The 25,319-nt window shown below is 62.7% G+C and overlaps 2 protein-coding genes across 2 annotated transcripts; one reads left to right on the top strand and one right to left on the bottom strand.

Annotated features, from left to right (window-relative positions):
- The first annotated feature begins 25 nt into the window (after nucleotides 1-25).
- On the top strand, nucleotides 26-14,988 carry LOC133628972 (glycylpeptide N-tetradecanoyltransferase 1). The gene is made up of 12 exons (XM_062019531.1): nucleotides 26-235; nucleotides 5,732-5,843; nucleotides 7,365-7,509; nucleotides 8,535-8,653; nucleotides 9,155-9,246; nucleotides 9,919-10,035; nucleotides 10,572-10,742; nucleotides 11,228-11,336; nucleotides 12,295-12,465; nucleotides 12,699-12,866; nucleotides 13,318-13,455; nucleotides 14,741-14,988. The coding sequence occupies exons 1-12, from the start codon at nucleotides 108-110 to the stop codon at nucleotides 14,759-14,761; spliced, it is 1,491 nt and encodes a 496-aa protein (XP_061875515.1). The 5' UTR covers nucleotides 26-107; the 3' UTR covers nucleotides 14,762-14,988.
- A 1,157-nt stretch (nucleotides 14,989-16,145) lies between these two features.
- On the bottom strand, nucleotides 16,146-24,868 carry LOC133628971 (1-phosphatidylinositol 4,5-bisphosphate phosphodiesterase delta-3-like). Its single transcript, XM_062019530.1, is given in 17 exon segments — nucleotides 16,146-16,318; nucleotides 16,394-16,543; nucleotides 17,015-17,150; nucleotides 17,499-17,647; nucleotides 17,722-17,838; nucleotides 18,205-18,364; nucleotides 18,732-18,884; nucleotides 18,955-19,107; nucleotides 20,783-20,927; nucleotides 21,784-21,985; nucleotides 22,255-22,480; nucleotides 22,830-22,959; nucleotides 23,047-23,275; nucleotides 24,117-24,278; nucleotides 24,579-24,764; nucleotides 24,767-24,805; nucleotides 24,808-24,868. Coding segments are annotated over 17 exon segments (2,487 nt in total). The 3' UTR covers nucleotides 16,146-16,229.
- Between the last annotated feature and the right edge of the window lie 451 nt (nucleotides 24,869-25,319).

A 25,319-nucleotide genomic window follows, 5' to 3' on the forward strand; every position in this document is an offset into this window, starting at 1 on the left:
CTCGGTCCCCGCGCAGACTACCGGTCCCGGCATGCCCCGCGGCCCGCCGCCCAATCGCGGCACGCTTTGTTGTAGGGGTGCGGCAGGCGCTGAGGCCCCATTTCAAGATGGCGGACGACAGTGAGACAGCAGTGAGGAGGCCACCGGCGAGGCCTTCGCGGCCGTCGGCGGAGGAGAACGACCACGAGCACTGCAGCGACTGCGAGAACGAGGCGGAACGCGGCTCCAACCGAGGGTGAGCGGCGGCGGGGCCGCCCGGCGCGGCGGCGGCCGGGTCCATTGAGCGGGGCAGCGGCCGGGAAGTGAGCGGCGCGCCGCCCCGCGGGCGCGCTGATTGGTCGCCGCGCAGCATCCCGCGCTGCGATTGGTGGAGCCGCCCGTCAGTCTGGCAGGGGGGCGGCCCCGCTGGCTCCCATTCACGCCGGTCGTGGGAGCGTGTTCCGAAGCTGATGCTAAGCAGGGTCGGCCCCGGCCACGGCGTGGATGGGTGACGGGAGGCGCGGAGCTGCAAAGGGGCCACGAGGGCCTTTGTTTTTTTTGGCAGAAACGATCCAAATTCGTAGCTCTTCGTGTCCTTGCGCTCGGATGTGGCTCTCCTCGCTCCCCCTGCCCTCAAGTACAAGCCGCGTCCCCCTCCCGGCACCCCCAGCACTGCGGTGGTACCCGGGGTGTTGGTATGGCTGGGCACATTACCCTGCTGCCCGGACCCAGGGGCGTCCCGCGGCTGTCCCTGAGCCTTGGGCCGTGCCCAGGCTTCTGCACACCCATCCCTTTGTTATCATAGAATCACAGAATGGTGGGGGTTGGAAGGGACCTTTAGAGATCATCCAGTCCAACCCCTCTGCCAGTGCAGGTCCCACCTAGATCAGGTCACACAGGAACGTGTCTGGGCGGGTTTTGAAGACCTCCAGAGAAGTAGCCTCCACACCCTCCCTGGGCAGCCCCTTTGCAGCCCACTGCCTGTGTTATCCTAAATGCAGCCCCAGGTTTTGCAGAGCTCAGCCAGTGTCATCGTGTGGCTTGAGGAGTGTGTTATCCAGGGCCATGAAATGCTTAAACAGCAAAAATCTGTGTGGGAGCGAGCGCTTGAGGTGAGGCAGGTCCTCACCCAGGCAGGAGACATCTGCAATCCCTACTGCAGCACTGCCGTACTCCCTGCTTAATTAACAAGGTGCAGAGATGCCTCACCGTGCCTGTGGTTTCCAGAGAGGCTTCATCCTGGTTCCTGCTGCCTCTGCCTGCAGCGGGGCGCGTCAGCGTGTGGCTCACGCCCCGTCGCGTGCTTCTGGAGGTTTCTGCGGGTTCTGTGCCTTGTGCTCCACGCATCCGAGCCTCGCTGGGCTCCTCTCCCTGCTCACACACTGCCCCAGCAGCTTTGTTCCCAGCCCTGTGATGTGGGGGCCACAGGCTTGCAGAGCTCTCCTCCCTCCATCCATCGCTGTCCACGGGCAGCCTGCCTCTCTGTACCCAAACGGGATGAAAGGTCGCGGCAGAAATATCACAGAGGCTGCTTTTATGACAGCACAGATGCCCGTTTATGTTTGATTTGCCTCCCGGGTGTGGCACTGTGTCTCAGTTTAATAGGTTTAGCCGTGCTGGGGGAGATTTTTCTTCTCTTTCCCACTGACATGATTAGGTTTGTGGCAGGCAGAGCCCAGCAGAGAGGAGACACGATGCTTAATCACCGCTATTCCCCAGCCAGGCGCTTCGGCCTGCCCTGTGCCGGGAAAAGCTGTGTTCTTGGGCCCTCTCCCTGCCCAAGTGCAGGCATCGCACCTCCTGCAGCCCTGAGGGGTTACAGTGCAGCGACCTGCCTCAGCTGGGGCCAGCAGGGAAGTGCCACGAGCAGCCAGGCAGCCTGGGAGATGGCCAGTGACAAATGCAGGCCGAGGTCTCGGGTCGCTGGGGAAGTGACGCTAATGGTGTGACAGCAGGAGCTGGCACAGGGCAGGGAGCTCCCTGCCAAACCTCCTGTGCCCTCAAACCACGATGGGGGATCCACCAAAGAGAGGAAAGCCCGAGCAGTAGGAAGGGTGGTGGTTTTCTTTCTTGGGTTCTGCTGGTTTTTCATCCTGTGGCGTTTCTGGTCCCGCAGCCAACGCCGTCCCCAAAACCAGGCCCTTGAGCTGCTGGGGTCTGCAGGGCAGTGCAGCGTCCTGCCTCTGACCAGTTCCTGTAAACACTCACTGGCTCTTGGCTCTGAGAGGTAAAACACCAAAAGTGACTTAGCAGAGCAATACTTCCTTTCCTTTTAAGGACAGGAAAGAGGAGTTTCCTCTGCCTCAGCCCGTGCGGGCGCTGGGAAGTGCCGGCACCTCTCTCCATTGCAGCCTCTGAGCCGATTTCCTGAAGGGGATGGATCCCACCGTGTGTGTGTCCTGCTTTCCTTTGTGTGAAGAGGGCTTGTGTCATGTTTTCGCTGTGGATAAACTCCTCTGGGGAGGCAGAGACATGGGCAGGGGCTCTGTGGCTCCTCAGCTCACAGGCAGTGGGGACACCCAAGATTCTGTCCCAGCCCCATGAAATACGTCTGTTGCTGGCAAAACCACGGAGGAAGCGGATTTCGGTGGGAAAAGTTTGGGGAGGGTCTCATGACACAAAGTGGGTTGTTGCTGGATGAGGTGTGAGAGGGGCAGAGGGGATTTTCTCAGCTGCCTGTGCCTGCAGCCCCTGCCTATGCCTGCCCCTGAGAGGCCATCCATGGGACAGCCACAGGCTCTGCCCTGTGAGGTGTTCGTGGAGCACAGGGATGGCACTCTGCTGTGGGCCCTGTGCTCTGCCACCTGCAGAGCTTCCCTCCTGCCCCAGCCCCTAAGCAGATTACAGCCACAGTGTCGGGCCTGATTAGCCCTGGCTTTGGCAGGAGGATTTTCCAGCACCTAAATCTGGAGCAGGGATCTGCTGTTCCTCATCTGACACCTTTCAGGCTGAGAACCAAGGCCGTGGGGCAGAGGGACTGCAAAGCACACGAGCCCTTGGCTGACCCAGCGTTTGCAGCTGGGGTCTGAGGAGGAACCAGCAGCGTTTGGTTCCGTTTGCTGCCCTGAGCGTGAGATGCTCTGAGAGCCCCAGCCCAGTGGCTTGGCTTGTGGGGAGAAAGGCCCATTGTGGTCACTGCAGCAGGTATGCTGCAGGAAGTAACACCCTGCCCTTGCCAAACTGCCCCCCTGGCAACCCAGAGCTTCCCACTGGGTTGTGGGAGCTGGAGTGAGTCTTTCCTTGGGCTTTTCTCCCTCACTTTGCAAAACTAAGGCTTAGGGATCAGGGAGTGCAGCGGGAGCACACACAGATCCAGATGAGAGAGAGTGGAGGCTGAGCACCAGTTTGTTACTGGCTGTGACTGGTGTTTGCCAGCCTCCAGATGGGCTGAGCTGGTGGAGGATGGTCAGTATGAGCTGGCCTTGCCTTGGACAAGCCTGGCTGGTTTATTTGGGTGCCTCCAAAAGGCTATTTTTGGGATCACTCAGGTTCTGGGTATTATTTTTTCTGTGCAGAGGTTGGTGCTGAAGGCAAGAAGGCCAGTGGCATCCTGGCTCGTGTCAGAAACAGGATTAGCAAGAACTGTTTCCCTGAGAGGGGTGTCAGCCCCTGTGCCAGGCTGCCCAGGGAGCTGGGGGAGTGCCCAGCCCTGCAGGGATCCCAAAGCCCTGGGGCTGAGGTGCTGAGGGCTGTGGTGAGGGCAGGGCTGGGACTGCAGCAGCTTCAAGGACTTTAACAACCCAAAGGATTCTGTGTTTCTGTGGGAGGCACTGGCCATGAGGGCAGTGGTGCCTTTCCCAGCAGAAGGGCTGGTGTTTGCCTGAGAGCAGGGGCTGCTGTGACCCAAAGGCAGGTGTCACCTGGGGCACAGCCAGTGTGCCCTTTCCCACCTGCTTTATCTCTCCAAGCAGCTCGGGCTGGAAAGGAGATAGGGGAGGAAAGCAAGCTGTAAGTGCAGTAGCTGGGCAGGCTGTGGGGTGCTGAGCAGAGCTGGCTGGCTCTGAGCCCTTCCTGAGGGGTGACAGCAGCAGCAGCCCTCCCAGCTGCCTGGGTCGCTGTGAGTCTGGGGAGCGTCCCAGGGCCTGCAGCTACACTGGAGCATGAAAAGAAAGACATTTGCCTTCCTAAATTGTTTCTGAAATAGGAAACACCTAGAGCTGTTGCTTCCCCAGGTGTGGTGAGTCAGACCTTCACTCTCTCCAGCATTTTACTGCCGGGCTGGTTTTCATCTCCCGGCTGGAGCAGGACCCTTCCCTGCACCACAGCACCTGGGAGAGCAAAGCCTCCTCCCACCCCATGCCACCCTGATTTCTTCCAGGTCACGGCAGCTTCGCTCATAAATCAGGGAGGATTTTGCACCTGCGAGCCCGGCGTGGGGCTGAAGTGATATTGCTTGGGCTGAACTCATTAGCAGCAAGCTGGGAGCTGGCAGCTCTGATTTATGAAGCAAAGCGATGCCGACTGAATACTCAGGGCCTGGGAGGGTTTGGTTTGTTGCAGCTGACTCCTGCAGCAGCATCCCAACATGCAGATGACCTGGGGAAACGTGGCCAGCGCCTGCCCTTGGGGACCCTCCTCGTGCCGTGGGGCTGTGTGGTGGCGGCTGGTGGGGAGCTGGTGGGGTGTGCTGATGGCAGCTCTGGGTGCTGTGGCTCGTCCCAGCAGAGCCTCTTTTGTCTGAGGAGAGCTTTCCCCTCTCAGCTGCTCTGTGTCCTGCAAACCTGCTCCTCAGGGTGCTCACAGAGTCCTCTGGGTTGGAAAAGCCCTTTCAGCTCCCGGAGTCCGAGCTGTGCCCTCACCCTGCCACAGCCACCACTAGCCCATGGTCCCCAGCACCTCAGCTCTAGGGCTTTGCTGCCCATCATGTGCTGCTGCACCACCAGTGTCAGTGGCCCCACCAGCCATGGGCACCTGCACCGCAGCCCTCCCACCTTCACCTCAAAACCCCCATTTTTTCTCCCACTTTTCCCTGGTTTCAGAGCTCACTGCTCAGCCCAGGGGTGTTCTTTAAGCCTTGTTCCCCTCCTGGCTCTCTCCTTTTCCTGGCCTTGCTGAAGTAAGTAGTTGGATACTGCTGCAACATATTTCCCAGCGTGTTTCTTCTTCCCTTTCCCTGCTCCACCCTCTGCACCACTATCTTGTGTTTGGCAGAGGCCTGGAGCTGGTGGCTTTGGGGTGGTGGTGGTGTGGCTGTGCAGGGCTGCCCTGTTTCCCTGGGAGAAGAGCAATGCCCTGGCACAAAGGGATTTGCTGCTTGGCTCCGTTTCCAGCTCCAGCGTTAACAGAGTAATGTCCCAATGTCACAGCCACTGGATCATCACCTCTGCAGCTGGGCTGAGCTTGGTGCCCCTCTGTGGCACCTGAGCCTGCTGTGTTACCTTCCCCCAAGGCTGGACCAGCTTTTGCTGAGCTCAGAGGAGGAAGGGCCCTGAGCCCTGCAGGGTGGGTTTGGGCCCGTGGGGCTGAGTGGGGTGATGTGGTGGCACAGACACTGTCACCTGCAAGCCCCACCTCACTCCCCACTGCTGTGCAAACCTGAGGGGGGGGGAATGTTGGATGATCCCCTTCAGGGAGCCGGGAGGGCTGCTGGGAGAGGGTGTGTGGCTGCAACCCCATGTGCCTCGTGTTCCCCCTCCTGGAGACTTGGGCTCAGAGCAGGGAGAGTCTGTTTTCCTTGGAGGTTACAGCAACGTTATGGATGTTCTCTGAAAGAAAAGCCCAAGGCTCCAATGATGTTTCTTTTGTTCCCCAGGGGTCTGAGTCCAGCAAATGACAGTGGAGCCAAAAAGAAGAAAAAGAAACCCAAAAGGAAGAAAGATAAAGGAGGAGAGCAGGCAGAGCCGGCGCAGGAGCAGCCGCTGAAGGTACCCAGCCTCACCCAGCCCTCTGCCCTGAGCTGGGCAGGGACAGGGCCCCAGCCCTGCTTGGAGGCACTTGGCTGCCCTAAACCCAGAAAGGTTTAGAGGAGCTTCCCAGCTCTGCTCCGTGTGTGGGAGTTCCTGTTGCTGTGGGAGTGTTTCATACAGTCATGGGATGGTTTTGGTTGTTAAAGCCCTGTAAGCTGCTGCAGTCCCAGCCCTGCCCTCACCCTGCCCAGCCCAGCACTAACCCCATGGCCTCAGCACCTCAGCTCTGGGACCCCTCCAGGGCTGGGCACTCCCCCAGCTCCCTGGGCAGCCTGGCACGGGGGCTGACACTCCTCTCAGGGAAACAGTTCTTGCTAGTCCTATTTCTGACACGAGCCAGGATGCCACTGGCCTTCTTGCCCCTCTGGGCACACTGCTGGCTCCTGTTCAGCCCCTGGCACCAATTCCCCCAGGCCCTTTCCTTCCAGCAGCTTTCCTGCCCCAGCCTGGAGCGGTACCCAGTTTGCAGAGCTCCAGGGGAGCTCCAGTGCTTCCTGCACTGCAGTGGAAGGCTCAGACTCAGGCTGGCACCTGTGAGTTCCTCTTTGCAGACACTGCTGCCTGCAGCCACATGATGGGTGTATTTTGCTGCTCTTGGGCACCGTCTGATGTTGACTTTTGCTTCGTTAACATAAGGACAGGAGCTGGGGCAGAGCAGGGTCAGTCTCACCCCTTTTGCCTTTGCCTGATCCCAACTGGCAGCCAGTGCTCCAGGAAGTAGTGTGGGACATGCAAGGTTTGTCCCTCCCAGTGCTGCCAGTCACCCCCTGTGTCCCACTGGTGCTGTGTCAGGGGACACACATAGATTGTGCAACAGCAGAGGCTGGTTTCTGGCCCATGCCCAGTTCCCAAATATTTCTCATGTTTGGTCCTTCTGGCTCTGCAGAGCATTAAATTGGAGCTTTGGGTGTTTCAAAGTAACTTCATGAGGGTTCAGGTGGGAGCTGGGGGGATGAATTCAGCACAGAGCTGCCCACCCTGCCACAGTCTGCTGGGGGAGGAGGAAAGTGTCTTTCCTCTTGACTCAGGCTCTCTTCCTTGTCCTGGTCTGTGGTGCCCAGGGAAGCTGCAGTTTGCAGATTCGGATACAGACCCAGCTCAGATGGAGGAAGGCACTGCAGAAATCCCCAGTGCTGGGTGGGTGTTGGCCAAGGTGCAGCAGGGAAGTTGGCTTGTGGGACTTGCAGCACCCTCTTAACTGAAGCTAGAAGCATTTTAAGGTGATTCATCCATCCCCTTTGACTCAGGAGTGCCTAGAAACCAGGCCTAGGTGTGTGTCAGGTGGCTGGTGAAAAGATTCATCTTGTAGAAGGTGACAAGAGGATCTAGGCTGGGAAGGGAGTCTCCTGCCTGCTCTCCCCTTCCCAGCAGTGCCCTGAGACAGGCTCAGCTCCACGTTCCCTCAATGGGGAGGTGAAACACAGAGGTGGAGGCACAGCTCACTCATTTTATCTTTCCCTGCTCCTTTTGTGCCCTCAGGTGAACTCTTTACCTGCTGAGAGGATCCAGGAGATTCAAAAAGCCATTGAGCTCTTCTCTGTAGGTCAGGGCCCTGCCAAAACCATGGAGGAAGCCAGCAAGAGGAGCTACCAGTTCTGGGACACGCAGCCAGTGCCCAAGCTGGGTATGTACAGCCCCTCCCTGCTCCTTGGGAGAAACCTGGTGAGCCCTGGGCTGCTCCAGGGAGCCCGGTGAATGAGATGAATGAAGAGCCATTTCAGCCATCAATCTGATGCCTCCTCTGTCTGGGCAAGCACTTCCTTGCAGGAAGGAGGGAAGCAGAGGCACAAAGCATCCCCCTGCCCAGCACACCAGGTCACTTGGCCACTCTGCTGCCAGCTGGCCACTGGCTCCTGCATCTGCTGGGCTCTGGCACAGCTCCTCTGCTCCTTAGGGGTGGGCAGCAAAAGCTCTGTGGGAGTTTTGGGGCCACATTCCAGGGCGCCTCAGCACCTGCTCAGAACAGAGAGCACAGCCAGGGCTGGGTGTTCCTGGAGGCTGCTCTGGGTGGCTGTGATGGGAGCAGTTGTTGCTCAGAGCTTTCTTCACCTCCCCATTGCCTGGAAACCTTTCCAGTCCCTTGCTGAGGGAGTTCCTGGTTGGCACAGCTCACTTCTCTTGGCAGCACTCGAGCGATGCTGCTGTGTTGACACCTCCAAGAGAGCTGGGGCTTGAGCCCACAGCTCTTGGCTGAATCAGGGGCTTTGGGAGTCACTGTTTCTGCAACAAACGTTGTCTTGTTCAGTGCAGCTCTCCTTGAGGCCGGGTGGGAAGGAAAGCCCTGAGAGCTGCCAAATGGCAGGGGCAGAGCTGGCAGGGACAGAGCTGCTGCGAAAGTGCCGGCCGAGGCCAGGAGCGTGGGGCTGGGGAAGGACCTGGAGGTGTCACCGTGGCCCTGATGGCTTTGGTCACCTCCTCTCTGCCCCCTGAGTGGCTCCACTGTTACCCTGGAAGGAGTTTTGCCTCTGTGCCACAATGAACACACGGCATGGCCCAAGCTGGGTGGGTGAGATGGTGACCTCGGGCTGCCCACAGCAGGGACCTGGGGCGGGAGATGTGAGGTGTGTTGATCACCAGGTTGAGGTGTCCTGGAGACTTGGCCTCAAGCAGTAGAGAGCATCTTCATGGCTCTCTGCCCTTGTCTTCCAGGAGAAGTGGTGAACACCCACGGTCCCGTTGAGCCCGACAAAGACAACATCCGTCAGGAGCCATACACTCTGCCCCAGGGCTTCACCTGGGACGCCCTGGACCTGGGGGACAGAGGTGTGGTGAGTACAGGCAGCTCAGCACGTGGGTGTTGGGAAGGTGTCTCCGTGGCACAGTCAGTGGTTCCATGTCTGGACTGCCCAAGATGGTTTTGGGGACAGGAACATGCCTCTCACCACAGCAGCAGCTCTCCAGCTCTCTTTGGAGTTAGGTGGGTCCCACATCCCCCGCCCTGCAGTTACCTCTCACCCGTCCCACGCTGGCCAGGCTGCCCTGGTTTCTTCCCAGGGATGTAAGGATGCCTGAAGTCAGGAGTTTCTGCCCTTCAGGCCATGACTTATGTCCCTGGGAAATGCCCTGAGTGCTGCAGGACTCCCCTGGGTGTCCTATGCTCCCACGCTCTGCAGCGGCACGGCTCGGGGACCGGGAGCAGGGGGAGGCGCTGGGAGCGGGGGCACGGCTGCAGGCAGCACCCATTGCTGTGCCCAGGGCCCCACCTCAGGGCAGCTGGAGCACAGGGGGGCTGCCAGTCACTTTGGTAACCTGCTTGGTCTCTCCTGTAGCTGAAGGAGCTGTACACGCTGCTGAATGAGAACTACGTGGAGGACGACGACAATATGTTCCGCTTCGATTACTCCCCCGAGTTCCTGCTGTGGTGAGTGGCACCGTGGGGAGAGCAGAGGGTGTTGGATGTGGGCACAGTCCTGCTGCAGAGCTGCAGCTGCCTTCCCTTGTCCCATCTCACTTTCCAAAGTCTCCCATCCCCGTCAGCGACAGCAAGCAGTGTCCCAGGTGTGCTGTGAGAGGGCTCTCGCCCAGCCCTGACTGCCTCGGGCTTCTCTGACATGTGGCAGCCTAAAAACAGCCTTTTTTTCCCCCTGTTTGGTTTGATCCTTTGAGTGTTTGTAAAAATCCCGGTAGCTGAGGAGCTTCCAGTGCCCTGGAGCTGTAGGATGAAGGTGGCTGCCAAGGGATGTTGCCAGCAATAACACTTGGAAACCTGTCACAGCAGAGCTGCTGTTTCCTCAGGGTGTTGGTGAATCGAGGAATGTGCATTTCCTCCTGTGTCATAGTGACAACTGGTCTTGGCCAAGACTTGCCCTGGATCCCAGCAGTTCTGGCATCCACCTCACTGGCACCCTCTCATTCTGCTTGGGCAGCATGGAGTGGGGCATCCCAGGACAGGGGGGAGGCAAGAGCAGGGGGCTGTGGTGGGATGTGGCTCATGCAGCCTGTGTTGTGCAGGGCTGTGGTGGGATGTGGCTCATGCAGCCTGTGTTGTGCAGGGCTGTGGTGGGCCATGGCTCATGCAGCCTGTGTTGTGCAGGGCGCTGCGTCCCCCGGGCTGGCTGCCCCAGTGGCACTGTGGGGTCAGAGTTGTCTCCAGCAAGAAGCTGGTTGGGTTCATCAGCGCGATTCCGGCCACCATCCACATCTACGACACGTGAGTGCTGCATTGCTGCTCCTGCTCCTGACATTGGAGCTGAGGCAGAACTGTTTCCCTGAGAGGTTGTCAGCCCCTGTGCCAGGCTGCCCAGGGAGGCAGGGGAGTGCCCAGCCCTGGAGGGATCCCAAAGGTGTGGAGCTGAGGTGCTGAGGGCCATGGGGTAGTGCTGGGCTGGGCAGGGTGAGGGCAGGGCTGGGACTGCAGCAGCTGAAAGAGCTTTTCCAACCACAGTGATTCTCTGATCCTGTGCCATGTTGTAGTTAGCAGCTGTGAAGTCTGTTTTCCTGAATGAGTGAGGTCAGCTTAGAGCTCTGGCTTGGAGAAATCCTCCAGGGCTGGATGGAGACCCTTTTCCCTGGGAAAACGCTGGGTAACAGCTTAAGGCAGAGTTCTCCAAACCCAGCCCTTGCCCCTTGGCCTTCCTCGAGGCTTTGACTACCCTTTCTCTTGGAGGTGAAGCATTCAGGGTGTTGGACTGATCCTCCCAGGTCAGGACAATCATGTCTGATGCTCTGCATTGTTTCCTTCCCAAGAGAGAAGAAGATGGTGGAGATCAACTTCCTGTGTGTGCACAAAAAGCTGCGCTCCAAGCGAGTGGCTCCGGTGCTGATCCGGGAGATCACGCGGCGGGTGCATCTGGAGGGGATCTTTCAGGCTGTTTACACTGCAGGGGTGGTGCTGCCAAAGCCTGTGGGGACTTGCAGGTGAGTGTCTGTGGCTCTCCAAATACACTTTGGTCTGTAGAGATGTTCTCTGTGGCATGTAGCATGGGTGGGATTCCTCAGAGTCAGGAGAGATCAATTCCAACCCACCTTCCTCCTCCCCACACAGTCCTTCCAGGATTAAATCCAGCAGCTTTGCTTCAGCTGCTCCTGCATCACAAGGCAGGAGGTTGGAGTGAGCTGGGGATCAGTCTCTGGTCCCAAGTAATGAGTGACGGGACAAGAGGAAACTGCCTCAAGTTGCCCCAGGGGAGGTTGAGGCTGGAGCTGAGGCAGAACTGTTTCCCTGAGAGGGGTGTCAGCCCTGTGCCAGGCTGTCCAGGGAGCTGGGGGAGTGCCCAGCCCTGGAGGGATCCCAGAGCCCTGGAGCTGAGGTGCTGAGGCCATGGGATAGTGCTGGGCTGGGCAGGGTGAGGGCAGTTGGTGGGCTTTATGACATTTGTCTTCCCCAACCCGTGTTTGTGCAGATACTGGCACCGCTCCCTGAACCCTCGGAAGCTCATTGAGGTGAAGTTTTCCCACTTGAGCAGGAACATGACTATGCAACGTACCATGAAGCTGTACCGGCTGCCCGAGGTGGGTGCCAGCGCGGGCCGGGGGCTCGGGCACAGGCATCTCTGCCTCTGCCACTGGGAGTTGTTCATGTGGTAAATGACTCCGTCAAGCCATTGTGCTTTATTAGTTCTTTATTTGTGGTTTTTGTGCCTGGGTACCTGCACTTTCGGGGCATTTTTATTGCAGTTGGAAGGCCCCGTGAGCTTGTTCCGTGGTGAGTCATAGGCTGTGCTGGTAAAACAGGAGCAAAGCTCTGACAGCCTTCATCTGTCCAAACACAGCCTCAGCCTGACCTTGGGCTGGGGCAGTCCCTGGTCCTTCAGTCACACTGATGGCTTCTGGCACTCTGCTTGTCCTGCTGGGGAAGTTCCTCAGCTGGATATGGCAGAAAAAACAAGTAAACCCTGAAAACTGCCACCACCTTCCCTGACCTTCCCTGACCTTGGTGGCTTCCTTTGGTCACTCTGGGCTGTTCATGGTGGCTGGAGATCACTGGGCAGCATGTGGCTCCTGGCTCCTGCCTCAGCACAGGCACCAAGTGCTTCATAGCCTCTGGTTTTAGTGCAGAAACCCAACCCCAGGCTGTGCTGCTGGATCCAGGTTTTGCAGAGCCAGCCCAACCCTAGCTTAGAAGTGGAAGCCCAACTGGAAATAACATCCCCGTGGTGCCTGGGGCACATCTCCAGCCCATCCCCACTGTGAGCAGGAGCAGAGACCTGGGGGAAGCAGAGAGCTTGTTTGTCCTTAGCGGGTAGGAGGCCACTTCCAGCAGGTCTTCACCTGGCACGTGGGCCTTGGGACCCACTGGGCTTCTGTGTGGCCTTTGCCGTGGGTGTCATGGCCGTGGCATCCATTGACAGGCAGGTGGAGAGCTGGGCTGATCCCAGCAGAGGGCATCTCCATGCTGCTTGTTGGAGAGCCTTTGGGTGACGACAGGCACCGTGCAGGCAACGCCACCGGCCTGTCCTGCTCTCCTTAGAGCCCCAAGACCGCCGGGCTGCGGCCGATGGAGCACAGAGACGTCTCTGCAGTGCACAAGCTCCTGACCGAGTACCTGAAGCAGTTCCACCTGACGCCCGTCATGAGCCGGGAGGAGGTGGAGCACTGGTTCTTACCTCAGGAGAACATCATCGACACCTTCGTGGTGGAGGTGAGGCAGCAGGAGCGGGACAAGGGAGGTGTTGTCCTGGGCTTCAGCCTCCTCTGGAAGGGTCTGCAGCGAGCTGTGGGAGCCATCAGGGAGGGTGCTGCTCCGGGAAGTGAGCTGCTCTGAAGGTGGGAGGTTTGAGCCTCTCCATCCCAAGCTGCCCTGAGTCTCCTCCAACTGGCAGAGCCCCCCTGAGGCTTCACCCTGCCCCTGACGTGTTGTGGTGTCACTTCCAGAGTGCCCCAGGGGAGGTGACAGACTTCCTGAGCTTCTACACACTGCCCTCCACCATCATGAACCACCCGACTCACAAGAGCCTGAAAGCTGCTTATTCCTTCTACAACGTCCACACCAAGACGCCTCTCATCGACCTCATGAGCGACGCGCTCATCCTCGCCAAGTCGGTGCGTGCCAGGGGCTGGGGTGGCACTGGGCAGCTCATGGGATGTGGGGTGGCTGATGGGGCACAGAGCAGCTCTCAGGGCATGGGGCAGCTGATGGGGACAGAGCAGCTCACGGGACAGCTCAGCACCCACTCAACCACCCTTGGGTTTGTGACAGGGCCACCCAAGGGCAGGGCTTGTACCCAGGGCTTGTGCCCAGGGCTGTCCAAACCCAAACCCCGCTGCCAGGAGAGGGTCGTGGGGAGGGTTGAGCCTTCCCACCAGTGCTGAGCTGAGCTGGGGGTGTCTCATTTCTGGCAGCAGCTCCTGCCCTGTGCCTGTGGCACCTGAGCTGTGGGAGGGGGTGAGTTGTGCCCCGGTGCTCTCGGGTGTGCAGAGCTGGGCAGGAGCAGGGGCAGCTCCCCAGCACGCTGGCAGGAGGAGCTGATGCCTCCGTGTCTTGGCTGTGCAGAAAGGATTCGACGTCTTCAATGCACTGGATCTGATGGAAAACAAAACCTTCCTGGAGAAGCTCAAGTTTGGGATTGGGGACGGGAACCTGCAGTATTACCTGTACAATTGGAAGTGCCCCAGCATGGCGCCCGAGAAGGTCAGTGCCCAGCTGGGAACCCAGCTCCTGCTCCCTTCCCCACGTGTCCCCAGGGTAAGGCACTGGCCATTGTCTCCCTGGGCTCCTTTGTTTGACTCCTGGAGTAGTGCAGGTTGAGGGGCCTCAGCCCTAGGCGGGTGGGCACAGCCAGCCCCTTCCCTCTGCTGCTGTAGAGGGCTGTGGGGGCACTGACGTGACACCCCCAGGTGTGACATTAACCCAGGACCTGACCTGTGTGTCAGTCTAACCCCTCTGGAGACAGCAGAGGAGCCTGAGAGCCCTGCCAGGGCTGGCAGAGGCCCTGCGATGTGGGGGCTGGGGCACGGGGTGGCAGAGTGGCATCTCAGCCCCTTGGCAGCAGCTCACTCCCCACCTCCTTTGCCTGCTCTGGGACATTGTTTTAAGGCAGCAACCAGTTGCTGCTGTATCTCCACCCTGAAGATGTGATTCAGCATCTGTCTGGTTCACAGCCCCCTCAGAGAGGATGGTGCTGGAAAACCAGAAGGTACCCACCAATACCAGAGCTTGTGCTGGGTGTCAGTGAGGGGAGAAGCCTGGCTCCTGGTAACCAGGGAGTTAAATATCACCTTCAGGCTGCACACAGAGGTGTGGGATTGTCTCTGTGCTGGGCCCTGGGGAGGCTGCAGCTCCAGGGCTGTGTTCAGTGCTGGGCCCCTCATTCACTACCAGAGGGACACTGATGGACTGCAGCGTGGGCAGAGCTGAGGAAGGGGCTGAGGGGATGGAGGTGTTGAGCCTGGAGACGAGGAGGCTGAGGGGAGACAGGAGCACTCTCTGCAGCTCCCTGACAGGAGGCTGGAGTTTAGGTTGGAGCTGAGGCAGAGCTGTTTCCCTGAGAGGGGTGTGAGCCCCTGTGCCAGGCTGCCCAGTGAGCTGGGGGAGTGCCCAGCCCTGGAGGGATCCCAAAGGCGTGGAGCTGAGGTGCTGAGGGCTAGGGGTCAGTGGGGCACAGGGCAGGGCTGGGACTGCAGGAGCTCTGCCAGGCACAGTGAGGTGCTGCCCAGGGCAGGGCTGGGACTGCAGGAGCTCTGCCAGGCGCAGGGAGGTGCTGCCCAGGGCAGGGCTGGGACTGCAGGAGCTCTGCCAGGCGCAGGGAGGTGCTGCCCAGGGCAGGGCTGGGACTGCAGGAGCTCTGCCAGGCGCAGGGAGGTGCTGCCCAGGGCAGGGCTGGGACTGCAGGAGCTCTGCCAGGCGCAGGGAGGTGCTGCCCAGGGCCTGTGCCGGCGTTGCCCTGGGGCCCAGCCTGATGCCGTGTTCTCCGCAGGTGGGGCTGGTGCTGCAGTGAGCCCGGTGCCGTGGGGCCAGGTCCGGCGGGTGCTGTGCTGCCCTCCCCTGCCCTGCCCGTGGGGCCAGCAGCCCCCCAGCCCCTGCCCCGCGCTGCCCCTGCCCCGGGCTGCCCCGGGCAGGGGCTGGCAGTGGCTGTGAGGAGGGAAGCGGTGCCACGGGCTCCTCAGCGGCCGCCCATGGAGCTAACGGGTGAACAATAAAAGTATATATTATATATATTTTAAATCTCTGCTCTTCCCACCTGGCCTGAGTCGCCTTCCCCTGCTGCAGCCCCCTGCTGCAGCCCCGGGCTACCCCCCAGCCCCTGGCTGCTGGCCCCCGGCTGCTTGCGCCTGTGCCCCCGCCCCGGGAGCCCCGCGGAGGCGGCACGGCACTGGCTGTTCTTAAGGGCTATTTGTGGAAGCAATGCCACGACCCTCCTCGGCCTCAGAGACTCCAACCCTCTCTGCTCAGCCGGGAAGTGCTGGAGGGCGCAGCAGCAGCAGCCCCGGGGGAGGGGACTTAGCTCCAGCCTGTCCAGCCCCCGGTGCCTCTCCCGGGCTCCTCAGCTGCTGCTGTGGGATGTGGGAGGCAAAGGGAAGGTTTTTTGTGCTGTCAGACATCCATCCCATGGAGCTGTGCTGGGGACAGAGGTGCCCAGGCAGCACATGGCCTCCTGCCAGGTTGGGAACTGTCCGCTAGATTGCTCAGAGGTGCAAAAGCCTCCCTGAGGCTTCTCTCAGGCCAAGGCCACCCCCTGTGCCCCACTCACACCCCACAACCTCTCCCCACCCCTGGCTTTGATCTGCGGGGCCTTGGGGAGGAGCAGGAGCCCGTCCTGACCCCCCAGCAGCTCCATCACACCCCCCCTGCTCAGAGTCCTTATGCCCTGTGCATGGACCACTCTGTCCCCTCCTCTGTCCTGGATGGGGTACTGTCCCCTCCCCCTGCTCCCACGAGCCCCCCAGCCCCTTTGGGTGCAGCACCCTCGGGTGCTTGGCAGCTCCCCAGGCAGTGCTGTGTCCTGAGGAGGGCTCAGCCCTTTTCCCCCCTCCCAGGCCCCAGGAGGTGACAGGGACACCAGGCCAGGCTCTGCTGAAATAAACCCTTTATTGGCTGGTTGGACACCGGGGTGTGAATGTGTGACTGGCACCGGGGCTGCAGCAGGGTGGGGGATCTGGGGCACTTGGTGGAGGGTCCCTCGGGGACCTCGTGGTGTGTCCTGGCAGCCCCGGGGCCTGCTGACATTTGGGGGTTGCTGTCACCCATCTCCCCCCTTCCCTGGGGCTGTGCTGGGCTTTCAGTGGCCCCACCACCCCATCCCAGTGCCCTGGGGGTCACAGCAAGGCAGGGGGGCAGCGGCTGGGCTGGCACTGCTGGCCAGGGAGGGGACCCCAGCCCCCGGGGCCCCCAAGTTGCGCCACTGTCAGCAGAGCCGGGTGAGGAGCGGGGACAGGGACGCACAGCACGTCCCTCCCACGGGGACCTCAGAGGCTCTTGCATCGGATGTGCACGAAGAGCGTGGCGGGCGCCAGGGACGTGCCGTCCTTGGAGAGCAGGTGGATGTGGCGGTACCCTGGGGACAGAGGCTGCTCAGCGCCTGGGGGAGTCCCCTGCCAGGCCGGGCACGGGGGGCTGGGCAGCCACCCACCTTGCCGCATGCTGGCCAGGGGCAGCGTGAACTGCCCCACGAAGTCGTTGCAGGAGGTGCTGTCGTAGTCCTCCACCACAAAGCGCACCAGGGCGAGCTCGGGCACGCGCAGCTGGAAGCTCAGCGTCTCCTCCCAGCGCGGGTTGAAGCCTGTGGCACCGGCACGGGGCTGGCACGGCCGCCACAGCCGCCTGCCAGCCCGGCCTGGGCACCAGCACAGCATTCACTGTGCTCACCCCTGTCCTGGCTTAGCCACCGTCCTGCACTGGGGTACGGGGGCACTGGGGAAGGATGGGGATCGGACTGGGAGAATGGGGATGATACTGGGGCTGTGCTGGAGTATAGTGGGGGATCAGGGTGCTCTGGGACGTCCCAAAGACCTGGATGCCCTGGTGTGTCCCAGGGACTGGATGCCCTGGGGACCAGATGCCCCTTGGTGCTCTGTGGTGCTCTGTGGTGCCCTGTAGTGCCCCTTGGTGCTCTTTGGTGCTCTCTGGTGCCCCGTAGTGCCCCTTGGTGCTCTGTGGTGCTCTGTGGTGCCCTGTAGTGCCCCTTGGTGCTCTGTGGTGCCCTGTGGTGCCCCGTGGTGCCCCATGGCACCCTGGCCCTGCAGGCACTGACCGTTGTTGGTCTTGTGGCGGGTCTGGCGCTTGCTGCAGTCGCCTGGGACGCCGTGAACCTCCACCCGCACGAAGGGATCCACGATGGAGCTGCCCTTGTCCCAGTTCAGCTTGGGCAGCTGCTGTGCCGTGATCACCTGCGGGCACAGGGCACCACGGGGCACCTCAGGGAGGGCACACGGCCGATACCGGCTGGGCTTGGGGTTGGTGTCACCCAGGAGGAGGGACCTGGGTGGCACACGGCTGGACACAGGGTCAGGAGTGTCCCCAGGAGCAGGGAGGCTGATGGCACCCCGGTGAGCGTGGGGTTGGTGACACCCGGGAGAAGGGGTGCGAGTGGCGCCTGTCTGTACAGGGGGCTGGGGGCACCCAGAGGGGCCCTGAGCAGCACCTGGTCGGGTCGGTGGCACCTGGGAGAAGGGTCGGAGGTGGCCTGGGAGTGCGATGGGTGGCACCCATCAGGGCCGGGGAGGGGCTGGGCTCACCCTGACATGCAGAGCCAGGCAGCGGGAGCCCTCCCCGGGGGGGCTGCGCAGACAGGGGGGCTTCAGCGCGTAGCCACAGCCGCCGTTGCCCAGGAAGCGCCCGGCGTTCAGGTCCATCTCGTAGCCCGGCGTCTGGAAGTTGAGGGCCACTGCGGGCACGGGGGGTGTCAGGGTCAGGGGGGGTTCCAGGGGGACGGGGGGGGGCATCTCAGGGGGGGCTCACCCAGCTGGCAGCCGGCGTTCCACATCTCCTGGGGGTTGTAGTTGGCGGAGTTCATCTTCAGCCCCAGCGGGTAGACGCGGCTGAGCTGCCGGGCGTTGTACTGCACCAGCGCCGGGCCTGGGGGGACCGGGGGGCTCAGCCCCCAGCCCTGCATCTCTGACCCCAGACCTCAGACCCTGCGTCTGAGCCCTGGACCCTGACCTCACATCCTGACCTTGACCCCTGAACCCAAACCCCAGACCTCAGTCCCTGGACCCTGACCCAGATCTTCATCTCAGCCACATCCCAAATGATGCCACATCCCAAACCCTGACCCCAGACCCTGATCCTGGACCCGTGACCCTCACCTTGGCCTCTGGTCCCACCACCAGACCCCGGTCCATGAGACTGGAGCAGCCTAACGGCGACCAGCGTGCCCCTGCCCCACAAAGCCACCCCGGTGCCGGAGCCCCTCCTGCCCCATCCCCGGCCCGTGGCCCTCACCCTCCTCCTTGATGAGCTTCCGCGCCTTCCTCTCGCTGAAGGACGACAGCTCCCAGGGCTGTGGCCGGTGCAGGGCCTGCGCCAGCCCGGGGAAGGGCACGGCCCGGCAATACACCACCAGTGCCGACAGCTCCGGGGCCACCGGCGCCGCGGCCCTGGCCTGTGGGAGCCACTGGCTGTGGGACCCCCGAGCACCGGGGCGAGGGGTGTCCCAGCCTGGGACAGCCCCTCGCAGCACATCCCCAGCCCCCAGCCCACCCGCCCTTGCTGAGGTCAGACACAGCTGCAGGGCTTCCACCTCCTGCAGTGACTTGGAGAGGAGAGAGCAGGGCAGCACTGGAGGTGTGGTGTGCTGCTGGGACCCCCTGGTCCCCCAGCCCCCCAGTCCCCCAGCATCCCCTGGACCTCCAGCATCCCCTGGTCCCCCAGAACACCTGGTCCCACAGAACGCCTGGTACCCCAGCACCCCATGACCCCCAGCAGCAGCCCTGGGATGCCCCATTACCACAGCCCTGACAGCCCCTTACCTGCCTCCTGCTTCTCTCCTGCAGCTTCTCCTCTTCCTCCTCCTCATCATCATCTTCCTCCTCCTCGGGGTCCGGAGGGGAGGTGACACCTCTGTGCTCATGCCACGGCTCTGGCAGCTTCTTGCCTTTCACCAGAACCTTCCCCTTCAGCTGCTGCGGGAGGAAGGGCCAGGCTGAGGGCTCAGGGGGCTGCAGGGGGTGGGTGGGAGGGGGGTGTCCTCACCTCCGGGGACGGCAGGCGCTGGGGGTCCTGCCCCTGCAGCGGCTGTGTCACCAGCATGTCCCCCAGGATGGCCCTCAGGTGCCAGGCCATGGCAGCCTGCTGCTGCAGCCCACAGTGGTTCTCCAGGGACAGGATCACGGGGTACGGCGATTGCTGGGGTGGGGACAGGCGGCACTGAGCACCCGGCGCTCAGCACCCCACTCACAGCACCCAGCACTCCACCCGGCACTCAGCACCCCACTCACAGCACCCAGCACTCAGCACCCGGCGCTCAGCACCCCACTCACAGCACCCAGCACTCCACCCGGCACTCAGCACCCCACTCACAGCACCCAGCACTCCACCCGGCACTCAGCACCCCACTCACAGCACCCAGCACTCAGCACCCGGCACTCAGCACCCCACACTCAGCACCCCACTCACAGCACCCAGCACTCAGCACCCGGCACTCAGCACCCCACTCACAGCACCCAGCACTCAGCACCCGGCGCTCAGCACCCCACTCACAGCACCCAGCACTCAGCACCCGGCGCTCAGCACCCCACTCACAGCACCCAGCACTCAGCACCCGGCGCTCAGCACCCCACTCACAGCACCCAGCACTCAGCACCCGACACTCAGCACCCCACACTCAGCACCCCACTCACAGCACCCAGCACTCAGCACCCGGCACTCAGCACCCCACTCACAGCACCCAGCACTCAGCACCCGGCGCTCAGCACCCCACTCACAGCACCCAGCACTCAGCACCCGGCGCTCAGCACCCCACTCACAGCACCCAGCACTCAGCACCCGACACTCAGCACCCCACACTCAGCACCCCACTCACAGCACCCAGCACTCAGCACCCGGCGCTCAGCACCCCACTCACAGCACCCAGCACTCAGCACCCGGCGCTCAGCACCCCACTCACAGCACCCAGCACTCAGCACCCGACACTCAGCACCCCACACTCAGCACCCCACTCACAGCACCCAGCACTCAGCACCCGACACTCAGCACCCCACACTCAGCACCCCACTCACAGCACCCAGCACTCAGCACCCCACTCACAGCACCCAGCACTCAGCACCCGACACTCAGCACCCCACACTCAGCACCCCACTCACAGCACCCAGCACTCAGCACCCGACACTCAGCACCCCACACTCAGCACCCCACTCACAGCACCCCACACTCAGCACCCCACTCACAGCACCCAGCACTCAGCACCCGACACTCAGCACCCCACACTCAGCACCCCACTCACAGCACCCAGCACTCAGCACCCGGCACTCAGCACCCCACTCACAGCACCCAGCACTCAGCACCCGGCACTCAGCACCCCACTCACAGCACCCAGCACTCAGCACCCGGCGCTCAGCACCCCACTCACAGCACCCAGCACTCAGCACCCGGCGCTCAGCACCCCACTCACAGCACCCAGCACTCAGCACCCGACACTCAGCACCCCACACTCAGCACCCCACTCACAGCACCCAGCACTCAGCACCCGGCACTCAGCACCCCACTCACAGCACCCAGCACTCAGCACCCGGCGCTCAGCACCCCACTCACAGCACCCAGCACTCAGCACCCGACACTCAGCACCCCACACTCAGCACCCCACTCACAGCACCCAGCACTCAGCACCCGACACTCAGCACCCCACTCACAGCACCCAGCACTCAGCACCCGACACTCAGCACCCCACTCACAGCACCCAGCACTCAGCACCCGACACTCAGCACCCCACTCACAGCACCCGGCACTCAGCACCCGACACTCAGCACCCCACACTCAGCACCCCGCTCACAGCACCCAGCACTCAGCACCCGGCGCTCAGCACCTTGAAGGCATAGTCGCGGATGCTCTGGATGACGTCGCGGAACAGGATCTTGGAGGTGAGCGTGTGGCCGTGGTACACGACGGGCTCCCCGTCGGAGCCCTCCCAGCAGTCCAGCTCCACACAGCGGCAGCCAGCCATCAGCGCCCTGCACCAGCACAGTGAGCCTGGGCACCAGCACAGTGAGTGTGGGCACTGGGACAGGGCACTGGGACAGGGCACTGGGACAGGGCACCAGCACAGTGAGTGTGGGCACTGGGACAGGGCACTGGGACAGGGCACAGGGACAGGGCACCAGCACAGTGGGCATGGGTACCAGGACAGGGCACCGGCACATTGAGCATGAGCATTGGCACGGCACCGGGACAATGAGCCTGTGCACCAGGATAGTGCACAAATGTGTTGCAGCAGTGCCCAAAGACAGTGGCCACTGCACCAGGACACTGGGACAAGGCACTGGGGACAATGCACTGGGGAGTGGGACTCTGCACTGGGACTCTGGGACAATGCGAGCAGAGCACTGGGCAGGGCCATGGCCCCATGGCAGGGTCAGAGGATGCTGCATCTGGCAGAGCAGCTGGTTACTATTAATTACATTCCAAATGTATTAAAGGTGCTGGTAAGATTGGGGCAGAATTGGGAGTCCTCGAGCCCCGAGGGGAAGCTGCACCCCCAGGGCTTTTCTTGAGGACATGGGTGCTGTGACAACACGGGCCACCTGGAGTACAAGGTGCCCTGGGGGTCCGGGGTGGTCTGGGACCCCAGAAGGGATCCTGATGACGTGAGATACTCGGGGTTCCCTGAGCACTGCCCCTTCCCCGGCCCATCTGTCTCCGCTGCGCCACCTGCTGGACACGGCGCCGCAGCACAGGCACCGGTGCGGCTGTGTCGCCGCCTGGCGGACACGGGAGAGATTGCAGCGGCGCGGCACCCGGCGCGGGGTGACGGGCGCAGGATGAGTCCCCGGCGCTGTCCCGCCGCACCGCATCCCCCCCGCCACCCACCTGGCGTAGGCCTCGGTGCTGCTGGTGCCGCCGATCTGGTGGCGGGTCAGGTAGGTGTTGTGGGAGGAGGAGATGAAGTAGTGGCACAGGGGCTGGCTCATGTCCTGGTGCACCTTGGCGTGCTCCTGGTTGAAGATGTCACCGGCGGCCGACAGCAGGTACATCATGAAGCCGTCGAGCGTCATCAGGTCCTGCTGCCGGGCTGTGGGACATGGCAGCAGCGTGTGGCAGGGGGTGCAGCCCCGAGGCTGTCCCACCTGCACGTCCCCCGTGTCCCAGCAGTGCTGTGCCCATCCCAGACCTGCAACTGCAGCCCCTGAGTGACACCAACATTCCCACCCAAACCGTAGGGGCCCCCATGCCAGCCTGGGGGAGGGAATGTGACACCACCAAGCAGAGCCCCATCCCACGCCACCCATGACCCCTGGGCTCCAGCAGCACCCAGCCCAGCACCCCCGTGCTCAGCCCTACCTGTGTGGTTGAGCTCGTGTGCGCAGATGAGGGCGCGGGCCTGGCGCAGGCTGGCGTCCTCGCCCTGCTCCCGCAGGAAATCCCGCAGCTCCTCGGCCGACAGCACACGGTCCTCGCCCGAGTACTGCGCGAACAGCTCCTCCAGCTCCGGGCGCCGCAGCAGCCGCCGGCAGAACCGCTCCAGCTCCCGGCCCTCCAGCCGCTCGTCGCCGGAGCGGTCGCACTCCTGCGGGCACAGCAGCCCCACCTTGGGCACCGTCCCCTGCCCGGGCGCTGCGGGACCTGTCCCTTCTGCCCTCCCCACAGCCCTCTGGCCCTCCGCTCTGGGATGGAGCGGGGCAGAGCGCCGTGCCTCAGTTTCCCCAGGCGGAAAGGGACCTTGGGACAAAATGTCACCCCCCTGGGATGAAGATGGGACCCGACTGCTTGGGGTGGGCACAAATACAGGTAAGGGCTTTGGGTGTGATGAGCCTGACAGTTCTCTGCACCTGGGGAGGCAGAGGAGGGGAGGCAGAGGAGTGGAGGCAGAGTTGTCAGCGTTTCCTGCCAGAGACAGTGGAGCTCGGGGTGGGTACCTTGAACAGCTTGTAGGCGTAGACGTCGTCCATGTCGATGTTGATCATCCTCAGCATGCTCTTCACCTCCCGGAACGACATCTTGTTGTCCCTGTTCCTGTCTGCCCGCTGCAGGACCCCGTGGATCCAGCTGTGCCAGGGTAAGGAAACCACCCGGCCTCACCCCCCTGCGCCCCCCAGCCCGGCTCCCACCCCCTAGAGCCCCCAGGAAGGATACTGGTCCAGCTTCTCCGCCTGGCTCATGGCCTGCAGCCGCCCCATCAGCTTGGTGAGCCCCTGCACCCAGTGCCGGGCATCCTCCTCGCCGCGGGCCGCCAGGTCCAGGTTCTTGCGCCTGCCCTTGAAGACGAGGGTGAAGCAGCAGCGCGCAGGGAAGGCGGCTCCGTGCCGGCGCAGCCCCTCCGACTGGTGCCCCTCGCGCACCCCTGCGATGTGCGTCACCGAGACTGCGGGGACACGTCGGTGTCGGGCACGGACGGGGGTCTCTCTGCACCTCCCCCACCCAGGGGCATCCCCAGGGGAGCGGGGCTCAGCCACAGCGGGGCTGAACGGGCTCGTCCCAGGCGGGACGGGAGCTGTGGCCACTGTCCCCCCGTGGGGCCGGGACCTGCCGGGGGATGGAGCCACCTTGGAGCGGGGCCAGTGCCGGGCACCCGGCCCGGACCAGGCAGGGAAAGAGACAAGTGACGCCAGGGAGCGGGGACAGAGTGTGGCCGGGGTGGGGATGGGACCTTGTGCTGGTCTCAGAGCGGATGGGGAAGGCTGCGGGCACTGAGCTCTCAGCCTGGGGGGCACTGGGAGGCACTGGGGGCACTGGAGGCAATGGGTTGGGGTCTGATTCCTGAGTGGGGGGCTGTGTTTTGCACTGGGATTCACATCTTGGGTCAGGCTCAGGATCTCAGATCCCAGATTGAGGTCCTGGATGGGGGTCTGGGACCTGGACTGGGAAGGGTCTGTGTCCCAGGCTGAGGTCTGGAACTCAGGGGGTCTGGTTCACACCTGGGAGTTCAGGTCCTGGGTTGGGGTCTCAGAGGGGGATTTGGTCCTGGATGGGGGTCTGGGAGCAAGGTGGAAGCCAAGTTCTGGGTGGGGATTCAGATCTTGAGTAGGGATCTGTGTCCTGGGTCGGGATCAGGTTCCCAGGTGAGGGCCCAGCTGGTGGTGTGGGTCTCGGGTCACAGCCCGGGGTTTGGGCGTTGGGATGAGGGTCTGGGTCTCAGGTTGGGGTCTGAGCTCTGGGTAGGGGTGCAGGGTCCCCGAGGCCCCGGGAAGGGTCCCGGCACTCACAGCTCTGCCGGGGCCGCGCACGCCCGAGGTGCCGCTCGCAGCAGACAGTGGCCCCGTCCTCCTGCAGCCGGAACAGCCGCTCCCGGGGACCCCCCCGCGACTTGATCTTGAGGAGAGGGGAGCCCCGTAGCATCCGCTGCACGTCCTCGTCCTCCGTCAGGCCTGGGGACGTGAAGCCCACGGGCACCCTGTGCAGCTGCTCTCCTGCCATGGGGGTCTCCGTCCCCCCGAGGGACACTGTGCCATGGGGACCCTCCCGGCCGTGGGGACATTTCCCAGTGTGGGCATCTTGGCTATCCTGGGGACCCCTCCGAGGCACGGGAGCCCTGCCAGGGGGGGCTCCATACACATCAGGGACCCTCCCAGACAAGGAGACCCCCTCTGAGGACTCCCACTGGCATCCCCGGAGCTTCTGCCCGCCTCCTCCGTTCTCCCCACAGCGGGACCGGCCCCAGGACTCACCCATTTTCCTCAGGGCTCTGCCGGGTCGGCAGGGGCCGCCGGAGCCGTCGGACGGGGCGCGGGGCTGCTCGGCGGCGGGACGAGCCCTCCTGCCGCAGATCATGGTGCAGGGCCGGTGCCCCTGTATGCCGGGTACCCTCGGTGTTCCCGGTCCCTGCGGTACCCCCGGCGCTCCCGGCTGGTGCAGCGCTCTGGGCGGTGGCAGAGGACGGGGGACGGAGCTGGTCCGGGGCTGGGCGGCCCCGCCGGGACCGGGGCCGGGCACGGGGAGGTACCGGGAGGAGCCACATTTCAGCCCCGGCGGTGTTAACCGTTTGTGCAGTCCCGGGACGAGCAGGGGCTGCCGCTGGTGACGGGGCTGCGCCGGGGTCTGGTCTGCACTGGGACCGGGCACTCTGGTGTAACAAACATCTGGGCACTCGGGTGATCTCTGGGTATCCTGCAGCAACATCTGGGCACCCTGCATCCGTGTCTAGGTGGGGCCACATCTGGGCAACCCCTTGGCTGTGTTTTGGGGGAGTGCAGCTGTTCCCGAGTTCTTTGGGGACATGGGGACACAGGGACTTTTCTCCAGGGCCAGCTCAGCCCATGGCAATGGTCCCCATTGTTTGGATCAAGGCTTTGACCCCTCCAGGAGCCTCAAAATAGATTTACTTTATTTAGGAAAAAAAAAACCAAACAAGAAAGAAAAGCAGAAAATGGGAGGAAAAGCAGCCACAGACACCCCAAAAATGCCCCTGC

This window comes from Colius striatus, chromosome Z (assembly GCF_028858725.1).
Source record: "Colius striatus isolate bColStr4 chromosome Z, bColStr4.1.hap1, whole genome shotgun sequence".
NCBI lineage: Eukaryota > Metazoa > Chordata > Aves > Coliiformes > Coliidae > Colius > Colius striatus.

What these genes read in the sequence shown, in the direction of transcription:
- LOC133628972 (XM_062019531.1), top strand. Translation starts at nt 108, where the DNA reads ATGGCGGACGACAGTGAGACAGCAGTGAGGAGGCCACCGGCGAGGCCT. An exon ending in GAACGCGGCTCCAACCGAGG is followed by an intron (nt 236 to 5,731) that starts GTGAGCGGCGGC and finishes TTTGTTCCCCAG; the next exon opens with GGGTCTGAGTCCAGCAAATG. An exon ending in CGCTCATCCTCGCCAAGTCG is followed by an intron (nt 12,867 to 13,317) that starts GTGCGTGCCAGG and finishes TTGGCTGTGCAG; the next exon opens with AAAGGATTCGACGTCTTCAA.